The following is a 10674-nucleotide window of genomic DNA, read 5'->3' on the forward strand; positions in this document are numbered from 1 at the left end:
TTTCTTTCCAATTTATTTCAGTCTTTTTCACTTCATTTTATTTTTACAAAAGAGAAGTTAACTTTAATTGTTGCTTTTAATATTTGATCTATTCTGGCCCCATTTTACAGATGTCCTTCAATCCTTATATTATGTATCTACTCCTTACCACTTCTTAGAATTAGATTAAATAATGCATCTTTTTGTTTTGTATGCCAAATTAGTTAAACCACCCTTTCTTTAACATTTACATTATTTTCACCCAGCTTTGGGAAATTAAGATCAGTTGTTTCTGCACTTTTCCAATTGCCTTTCTATCATTAATTTCCACTGTGCTATGGTCTATATAATAAATTCCAAACAGGATGACAGTTATTTTTTTAATTCCCTGATTCTAATTTAATAAACCCATGTATTTACCATCTCCTATGTTGCCCCAATGTTCAAGTGCTGTGATGTTAAGACAGCCATCTTTTATTTTCAAAAAGCAAAAGAAGCTGCAGATCTGGAAATCAAATTAATACAGAACGTGGTAGAAATATTCAGCATGTCAGGTAGCATATGTGGAGAGAGAAACTGATTTAATGTTTCAGGTCAATGACCCTTCATCAGAACTGGAGAAGTGAGAAAACAAGTGTATTTTAAATTATAGAAAGTGGAAAAGGTGGAGAGAATAAATCTGTGATAGGGTAGAGGCCAAGGTTGTCCAGGTGACACAATGCTTTCAGTGCCATCTGGTAAATCATTGATTGAGAGCTGTTAGAGAGAGCAAAAAGAAAGAACGTGTTAGAATTGCAAGATGTAGAACAGAGCAATTGCTGAAAACTGGAAATAAAAGAAACTGCTGGAAATACCCAAGAGATCAGGCAGCATCTGTGGAGAAAGAAAAACTAAGTTAATGTTACAAGTGAATGATCTTACGACAGAACTGGCCAGTTCTGATAGAAACAAGAAAAGCTGGCTATCTGAAATTGTTGAATTCAATGTCGAGTCCCAATGACACAACACGCCAGATGACAGATGAGCTGCAACTCGTTGAGCTTATCTTGAGCTTCACTGAACAGTGTAGGAGGTTACAGAATGAGATATCAAATAGAGAGAATGATGAAAAGTGTAAATAGTATGTGACAGGAAGCTCAGGGTCAGTCTTATGGACAAACAGAGATGTTTAGCAAAGTAGTCACCCAATCTGAATTTGTTTTTTCCAGGGTAAAGGAGACTACGTAGTGAGCACCAAATGCATTAAACTAAAATGAAAGAAGTGCAAGTGAATTGCCACTTCACCTGGATGGATTTTTTGGATCCCAGGATAGTGGGAAGGGAGGAGGTAAAAAGGACAGGTGTTCCATCTCCTATGGTTAAATGGGAAAGTGCCATGAGTTGGTGGAGATGGAAGGATGAACCAGGAAGTATCGAAGGAAATGTTCCTTTTATAATGTTGGTATGGGAGGTGAGGGAAAGACGTGTTTGGTGCTAGAATCTCATTAAACATGGCGGAAGTTATGGAGAATAACCCATTGAATGTGGATGAGGTAGAAGGCAAGGACAAGGGGAACTCTATCCTTACTTTGGCTGGAAGGAGAGGGACTGAGAGCAGAAGTGCATATATAGAGAATACACAGTCAAGAGCTCAGTCAACAATGGCAAATGGAAAGCTACAATTAAAGAAAAAGGATATCTCCGAAGCACTGATGAGGGAGGTTTCGTCATCAGAACAGATATGGTGGAGATGGAGAAACTGGGGGAATAGAACGGTCCTTACAGTATGTTCTGTATGACTGCAGGAAGCAACATCAAAGAATCATCAATGTTCCAGAAAAGAGCTGAGGGAGGCATCCTAGGTAGGACTGAAATGGGTCCCATAAAGAACCAGGTGCAGCTTGGACATTCAAGTTCCCATAGCCACACCTTGCAATTTTAAAAAGAAAGTGAAGTTGAAAGAGGAGTTGTTCTTTGTAAGAACAAGTTCAGCAAGGCGAATAAGTATGTTAGTGGACAGATACTGGTTGCGCCACTCTTCAAGGATCAAAGGGTCCTCACATCTTCCTGATATGGGATGGAGGTGTGGAGGGATTGGATAGTTTGTACCCAAAAATGTTTGATTTACATTCTAGCCAGAGTCTATGCTGAATTTTTCTTAGCATTATTTCATATTCTTCACATGAAGAATTAACCAGAGTTCACCAATTTTATGTAGTATCTAAGTACATTACCGATGTACAATTCAATTAGGAAATCATGATTATTTTCATCTCTCCATTTCTAATCTATTCCTAATAACTAAACATTTTCCCCTTCTTACTGCTTTGCACCTTCTGCATCTTTTTCTGCTTACTCTACCACCTGCTGCCATAATTGGTCTAACATAATCATCTCAAAAGATTTCATTATTTTGCCAGCAAAATAATTTGCCCTGGTCCCAATATCTAACCCTACCATTCCCCAGCACCACTGTCACTCTTCACACATACTACACAGTGCACAGCTGGCCTTAGCTTCCTAGGAATTTGAATGTTTCCTTTCCCTCTGTTACAACTGTTAATACTTCAAAAATACTAATTACCTGAAAAGCATCAAGAACATGCTGAGGTTGTAAAATCTGTCAGCTCTACCTCAGTTGGTCACACAGACACCTCTGAGTTGAAGTCTCAACTTGAACACAAAAGTTCCAGGCTGAGAGATGCAGTACTGAGAGAGTGCAGCACCATCACAAGTGCCAACTTTCAGAAGAGACGTTAAACTTTTCTCTTCTCCTTTCACATAAGGACGTGAAAAATCCATCCACTATTTTTGAATAAGAGCAAAGGATTAACCCTCAGTGTCTTTGCCAATATTTATCCTTTGACCAACATCACCAAAACATTATCACACTGCAGTTTATGAAAGGCTGGGTTGCACAAATTGGTTGCCACATATCCTACTTTGCAGCTTCATTTACACTTGAAGGGTACTTCATTGGCTGTGAAGTGCTTTGAGAAGTCCTGAAAGGGCTGAGAAGGATGCAAATAATGTAAGTCTTTCCATATATAAATTCAAGTCTTCCTTTCTTTTTAGACCTTTTGCAACTCGTACATTAACTGCTTATGTTATTCCATTCCATAACTAAGGTAAGTGCCCTTGAGGTCCTACTTATTAATTTATTGAGCCTGATTGTGTTTCCCTTTGGAGAGCAGTCTACAATAGAGCAATTGGCTATGTTCTTTCCACTTTTTAGTGCATTCAGAAGTTGCACTTTTGCAAACTGCAATGGCTAAGTACTGAAAGCACTAGAGGTTAGGTACCAGTCCATGTGACATCTCGGTCCTCCACAGACTCACCAAGCACTCGAGGAACAGTTTCTGATTCACTGAACTGAAGGGCTGGGTACACTTCTCAACTGTCCTCTCAGCATTACGTCATCACCATCATTAAAAAGGTAAGTGAAAGCTAAGCTTTGTATTTCTTTATTCTGTTTTACATTTATGTTCTTAATTAACTTACAATAGGTTAATGTATGTGTAACCAAATGTAATTTTTTAATTTTCTATTTCATTAAATGTATTTCAACTATTTATAAATGTACCTGATCAATAGGTATATTAAGAGTCACTTGATAAAGATGAGCCATTAGAAAACCATCGGGATGATCCAGGGACAGGGCTCCATTGCTCGTGATCTGCTCCACCTCGCAAAACAGCCACAGCAGTGAGGCCTCCCAGTCTTTGGGAGTTGTCCTGCCTCAGAAGGTGAGTACATCAAGATGTGGGACTTCTTGAGTACATTTCAGGCCAATGGCCTCAGTGTTGTGAAGGATCTAATAGCTCTTCCTTGCAATGTCATTATTTACAATGTGAATCACAACTTCCCTTCTCCAAACTCTTTGCTCCGAAGTGCCCTGTTTTGGAATCTCCGATCTCTCACAGGCTTTCTGCCCACCTTCCTTTTTGACTGCTCTACAATGGTGTCAGTAAAAATGCTCTCATGCTTAGTCTGTGAAAATATCTATTTGTTGCTGCAATCATACGCTGAAAATCTCCACTCTGCCTTCTATATTCTTCCTACCCCAATATATAATCACATTCCTCCCTTCCTCACTAACTTGTTTTGCCCCACTTAATGCAAAGGAACTCTTAGTTTCTGCATGTATTACTGTTGGTTGCAGCTCAAAGTCAGCAACCTTTAGATCATGCAAACATGGTTGCAGGCAAAACCTGGGTATATTACATTGGCCACCAAATGGAAAAAAAATTACCATTCCTTTCTCCAATTTCAGCCATTCAAGTAGCCCAGATCACACGTCCATTCCAACATAACACTGAAACTTAATCTGAAACTCACCTGGCCACAGTCAATACAAACCCGATACAAGTACTTCAAATATATTTCAGATTCGACTTGTCCATCGCATGATGGTAATACTGAGCAAATCATTGACCTAAATAATGTACTGAGCAACCTGAACCCAAATATCTAATTAGAATATGCACCCAATGAGTAGCCGACAGAAATAGTCAGGATCCATCAGACTTGGGTGAGATAACCAAACACACTGTGGCTCAGATAAATTTTGCAAAGTCAGCTCAGCATTCCTTATGCTTAATAGATTATTCCCTCAGATAAATAATATGCTTCAAGATTATCTTGAAAAGTATGCATCAGTAAACTCATCCTCCTACAGAATTTGACCTAAACCCTGACTATAAACTCCTATTCCTGACTATAAACTCCTATTCCAATGCACTTTGCCAATATAAACTAGTCAGTCTCTGGGTATGGCCTGGGGGAAAGATTGCACAATCTGTCACTGAGTTCCCATAATGCTTTTAACATGCTTTCTAAAATTATCTAATGCCCAGGATGAGCACAGAAACTAACACAAACTTAAATTGGAAAATTGCATTTTGGCAGTAAGAGTTAAATGTATCCATTGTATTGAAATTTTAACTCATCCAAACCCTTCATTGAAGTTTTTATACAGACAATTCAGCCTCTTCCCAATGCCTAGGCCTGGAGCTGATATCCTACATCCTGAGTTGTGAACATGAATTGTGCATCTGAGCAAGGGCATTGGGTCTAAATTCTCAGAATTCATCAATTAATATTTCTTTAGATCTTACTAGGTATGCTGACTTGTTTTTAAAAGCTATTTCAGAACCTAGAAGAGAAACGTAATAATCAGATATGGTTTTTTTTATTATAGCTGTGCTTGTGTCAGAGAGTAAGATAAATGGAAAACAAAGTGATTTCTACTCTGGGAAAGACAGAAGCACATCTCTCCAATTTATATTGTTGTTGACACTTATAAAGTGTATTCTGGACAGAGAAACCTCGGGGAGACGTTCTCACAAGAAGAAATCCCTGGTTCATTTAATCATCAGCCTACGTGTTCCCAGCAGCAGAGATGGAAAACTACAATTAAAACAAAGAACAACTGGGCAAGAAGAACAATCCAGAACAACCTGGGGTCCCTTTATGAAGTGTGCCGTACTAGTCAGAGATCCAAAAGCAGCTGGTAAATTGGGTCTCCTGATGTAATGGACTTTTTATTAGTCAGTTTAAACCATGGTAGTGTAGCGGTTAGCGTAACACTATTGCAGCACCAGTGACCCAGGTTTAATTCTGGCCGCTGTCTGTAAGGAGTTTGTATGTTCTCCCTGTGTCTGCGTGGGTTTCCTCTGGGTGCTCTGGTTTCCTCCCACATTCCAAAAACATACAGGTTAGGAAGTTGTGGGCATGCTATGTTGGCGCCGGAAGTGTGGCGACACTTACGGGCTGTCCCAGAACATTCTACACAAAAGACGCCTTTCACTGTGTGTTTCGATGTACATGTGACTAATAAAGATATCCAATCTTAAACCACAAAACCCCGATAAGTTTCTAAACCATTATCACAGCACATTGCAGTTAGGTACTCTAATTCCAGGCCATCCACACGCCATTAGGCTGAGCAGCAACTTCTCTCACCATCCCAGCTTCAACAGACAGCATTTTTGTTCTCTTGTCCACTGGTGAGAATACTGTCCCCCCACTATGGATGATGAAGCCTTTATACATGATCATGGATATCATTGATTCTTAAATCTTGTCTCAATTAGAGTTGTGATCCCAATTAATGTTAACAAAAATAAATAAGGTTTCCACAGAAATAGGATTTGTTATTTTGGTATTACTCAACACATTTATACTCAGTCAATGAGAGGGGGTAAATGGATAATGGGAGGAAGAAAGCTGACCAGTAGGGTGTACTATCTGACTAACTTTGGTTTTACAAAGTATAACATTCCTGACAGGTCAAAATACTGAATGAAATGTGCTTAAAAGAATAAGTTTACTAACATGAACTAGTTGTAAACATTGTTCACCTCAATGAAAACACCACTGATATCAACACCCATAAAATTATTTAGTCCAATCTTAACCCTAAAGGGTGTTAGATCTGAAATTTTTTTTTGTACGTCTCTTGCCACAGATGCTTTCTGATCCACTGAGTGTTTCCAACAATTCCTGTACATAATGTATAAATTGGCAAAGAACACAAAACGCAAAGATAATTCTAAAAGCACAGTGTGAAACGCAATTCGCCCATGAGTTAATTGAATGACAGAAGATGCTCCAGGCGTAAATTGGTCTTTTCCTATTTCTACTTTCCAATATGTAACTGCAGTACTTAGTTAAGTAATCTTATTTTAACCCCCTTTAAAAGCCTCTGCTCTGTGTCCTTTGGTAATCTTACCAGCAGAAACCCATCTATCTTAGTCAACAGGTCTAACATTCACAACGTTTTATGAGTGACATTTCCAAACTTCCATTTCTCCATGCATGAAGAACTACTTCAAGATTCCACCTCTTAATGGCCTAGCTCTAATTTTTAAGATTATGACCCCTTAATTGTGGATTTTCCCAAATCACACTTATAAATAACTGAAATATCCCAATTATTTTGCCTTAGCTCTGGAAATGAAATTTTGCTGTAGTGGTGAACAGATGAAAGATATAAAAATGAAAATAAATACAATTAGTTTTAAAATATATTTGGAGCATAAACAGAAATTTATTTCAAATAATGGAAAATAGGATAGAATAATCAATACACAATTAATATTTACATATTCTTTTAACCCCCTTAAAAAGTAGTTTTTAAAATTTGATTTGATCTGTGTTACAACTTATATCTACTTATAAGGACTCCAAATTAGAATGAAACCACCAAATTTATTTCACAAGGACTACTGTGTTCTTTAGAATCTTATTTATGCTGCAGAGAAAAATGTCCCAGTTTTAAAAATAGCCAGCTTCTATCCCCAAACACATCAGTACAAAATACATTGCCAGTTGTCTAGAATCACTCAGGGCAATATGGCAGGAGAAATTGGAGAACACAAAAGCCCTGTTATTGGTCGCAAGGTACAGAAATAAGGCTGAAGGGATTTTTCCTGTCACCAGATGCACTCCACATCTCTTGTTTATTTGCTGTTGGTGCCACGTAAGTAGTGATATAATGTTCCCAGCTAAGTAGGGGTTAAAAAAATCGACAAGTGCAGCAGCACTCGATAATCTTGGAGATCCCAGAATATTGCGTAGATACATGCATTATATCTTCTTTAGTTCATATATTTACAAGTCATCCCTTTCCTACCTACAGCCATGAGATAACATATAAACATATTATACAAATATAAGCATGGGGTAGATTCAGTCAGAACAGGCAACGGTTTCTTTCGTTCGCCTGGCTGCATTCCGTGATAACAGAAATCAATGCGCTTGTTGGCTCCACAGATGGCTGTACCGACATGAATGAAACCAAACTTGTACAAAGATTAACCGCGAGTGGTACGAAACCTTTTCATGTTACAGAACCTTTTCTTGTCTTACTTCCCACATTCGCTACACGCAGTGCACGTACCCAGCGGACGACCGAGATTTAAAACACGCCGTTGTGGGCACTGCTTCACAATGTTCATTGTACCGAGCAATATTTGTCCCCTAATTGCCCTATTCTAGTGCTGTGGCTGCCCGAGTCCTTTGTAACCCCAAGTGGGTTTTAGCCCCTGGCGTCAGGTAATCATTTAGATCAGAGCATTCCCACTTACATCCAGCGATTGATCAACCACCCCCACCCCTCCCCGCGCCCCACCAACCCCTCCCCCCCCCCCCCCCCCCGCTCCAAACATAACCAGGAGTTACTTTCCAAACTACAATGGATGGTGTTTCATCACTATCCTCCACCCTCCCCAACCCCCGTTGGGTCTTAATGACACTGCATGTCCAAGACCAATTTTAAAAAGAAAATATCAGTCGTATGAAAAAAAAATGCCGATGGTAAGTGGAAGTTTCTCCATCTACCCATCCTTTCTCGTCTCTGCCAACAATAACCCGTTCAATGGACGGGGAGCAGCTCGCACAGCTCATCTGTCAGTTTCACTGCGCCCAGTCCCTCGCCGAGCCTGTCCACGAATGAACGGAAGGAGGGACGCTTCTTTTGTTCGACTTACCCCAAGCATACGATGCAAATAGTAATACTGTGCCCCGTGGTAATAAAGCGTAAAAGTTTTCCAAAAGAGCAGCACGTTGATCGACAGCCACAAAAGCTGAAAAAGGAAAGGGTTGTTGTTAGCAAAAGCTCCTTGTAAACACAATCCTGACTTTGCACTAAGTCGATCCCTCATTCATCTCCTTTAAACTTGAAAAATGTTGTAAAATGAGTTGCAAGTGTGACTACGAGGAGTAGTTTTATGAACTCATCAGTCCTACCAGAAGCAGATGTTTTCCACCCTCGTTAGAGAGCCAGCTTTTGCAGGACAAAGCCATGGTGCCGGAGTGTGTGGATTCTGTGGTGGCTCTCGAGGTTTGAGTTCACTGTTCCCCGGCATTAAATACCTTCCCAGACTCCGTGCCGCAATGGCGCTCTTCCGCCCCTCGGTTCCCTTTGATCTCCCACAGTTTGTGTTGTTGCTTCATTTCCCCTACATCTTCACCAATTGGCCAGAATAAAATTAAAACATCTCCTGAAATAAAAAAAAGGAAGCCTTTCCGCTGAAGCTTTCCACGTCGATAGCGGGGTCAACCGGGAGGAGGGAGCTCGTGGAGAGTTCGGGAAAGAACAATAGAGAAAGGATAAAAAATAATTAATGTTATAAAAAGGTGAGCAAATACAAAATTAAGCGCAGTATTGGACCTGGGACAGTTAGAATATAAACGGTTGCAGATGGATGCCTAATCCAATATAATGTAGGAAGAGCCAGAATTTGGGAACAAAATAGTCGCTGCACAAAAGCAGATGCAAATCCAAACAAAAAAAAGCGTCGTATTGGTGCTGCACGATCAAACTTCTAATGTTTGAATTCAGCATCAAGTGAGTTTGAATCCCTCCCAATAAGCAGGCAAAGAGCAAGTACTAGTCCAGTTCAGAGTAAAAGGTGAGAGATATTTGCAGGGAAACACATTAGAGAATATAAATGAACAGAGTCATATAGCACAGGAACAGGCCCTTCAGCCCACCATGTCCATGCCGACCATTAAGTACCTGTCAATGGTGATCCTATTTACCGGCACTTGGTCTGTAGCCTTCTACCTCTTGGTGAATTAAGTACTCATCTAGATTTATCAAATGTTGTGAGAGTACCTGCCTCCAGGACCCACTCCATCAGGGCCTACAGATTCCAACCACCCACTGGGTTAAAAAGTTCTTCAGATCCCTTCTAACTGTCATTTCCCTTGCCCCTCATTTCCCTTACCCCAAGCCTATGCCCTCTAGTTTTAGATACTTCTGCTATGGGGAAGAGTTTCCTACTATCTACCCCATCTGTGCTCCTTATAATTTTGTACACCTCTATCAGGTTCCCCCCTCAGCCTCCTCCACTCCATGGAAAACAAACTACTGCTCTGCCCATCTTATCAAATGATCAATATCATCCTGAACTTTTGCATGAGTTCCCTCTTGTTGGATGAGAGCATAACTACAAGCAACTGCTTCCAGTCTACTGTTGCCACATCCTGTCTCATGATGTTGAAAATGGCCTTCCCCTAATTCAGGAGCTTAAGCTCCAAGCCATCTTTATCCCTTTCCATAAGTACTTTGAAACTTATAGAATTGTGGTCTATCTCCAAAATGCTCTCCCCCATTGATACATCAATCAAATAGACAGAAGAGTCATGAAGGAAAGGCAGCTGAAGAACTGAAGTATATCATTCTAATCCATTAATATTACAGAAGTCTTTTCCATATATTAGCCACCAACCACATATGCCTAACTGGCAATCCAGATTTAATTAGTTGTGTTTCTGATAAGAAAAAAGAAAAAGTGAGGAATTAGGCCACAACACTAACAATCATTTCATGTATAAATAAATATTTCTAGATTGCTGCGTCTTGCTTTCTCATCTGTTAAATCCTGGGTGATGTTGAGGTAAACACAAAGGTGTGATGTACGGTTCCCTGTATTACCTAAGTGTGTGTAAAGGATGATTTACTAAAATCAGTACATGCGAGTAAAACAGTAACCCTGTACATAACTTTGGCTGGTCAGCAATTTTTGTTGAACATCACTTTTATAAAGAAGGGCTGTTATAGCCATCAGGACATTGCTGCATGACACTGCCACAAATAAATTTGGAGCTTGAAGTGTTTAATGAAGAACTACCAGTTCCTAATGCCACAAGCACCAACTTGCTTCTATAATATTCCTCCAGAATACAGAACAAATGGATTTGTTTAAA

General features: G+C 39.7%; 1 protein-coding gene across 2 annotated transcripts in view; it reads right to left on the bottom strand.

The window, feature by feature from the left end:
• Positions 1-8840, bottom strand: part of LOC127575938 (NADPH oxidase 4) — a 119938-nt gene extending 111098 nt beyond the window's left edge. The window contains exons 1-2 of one of the 2 annotated variants that reach the window (XM_052026200.1): positions 8710-8840; positions 8451-8546 (exon numbers count right to left, since the gene is read on the bottom strand). In XM_052026200.1, the coding sequence (XP_051882160.1) occupies positions 8451-8546; positions 8710-8766 (153 nt within the window). In that variant the 5' untranslated portion in view covers positions 8767-8840. Of the gene's footprint in view, positions 1-8450; positions 8547-8709 lie in introns of those variants that run through there. The other variant, XM_052026201.1, reaches the window with a different exon arrangement.
• Between the last annotated feature and the right edge of the window lie 1834 nt (positions 8841-10674).

Source organism: Pristis pectinata, chromosome 11 (assembly GCF_009764475.1).
Source record: "Pristis pectinata isolate sPriPec2 chromosome 11, sPriPec2.1.pri, whole genome shotgun sequence".
In the NCBI taxonomy this organism is placed as follows: Eukaryota; Metazoa; Chordata; class Chondrichthyes; order Rhinopristiformes; family Pristidae; genus Pristis; species Pristis pectinata.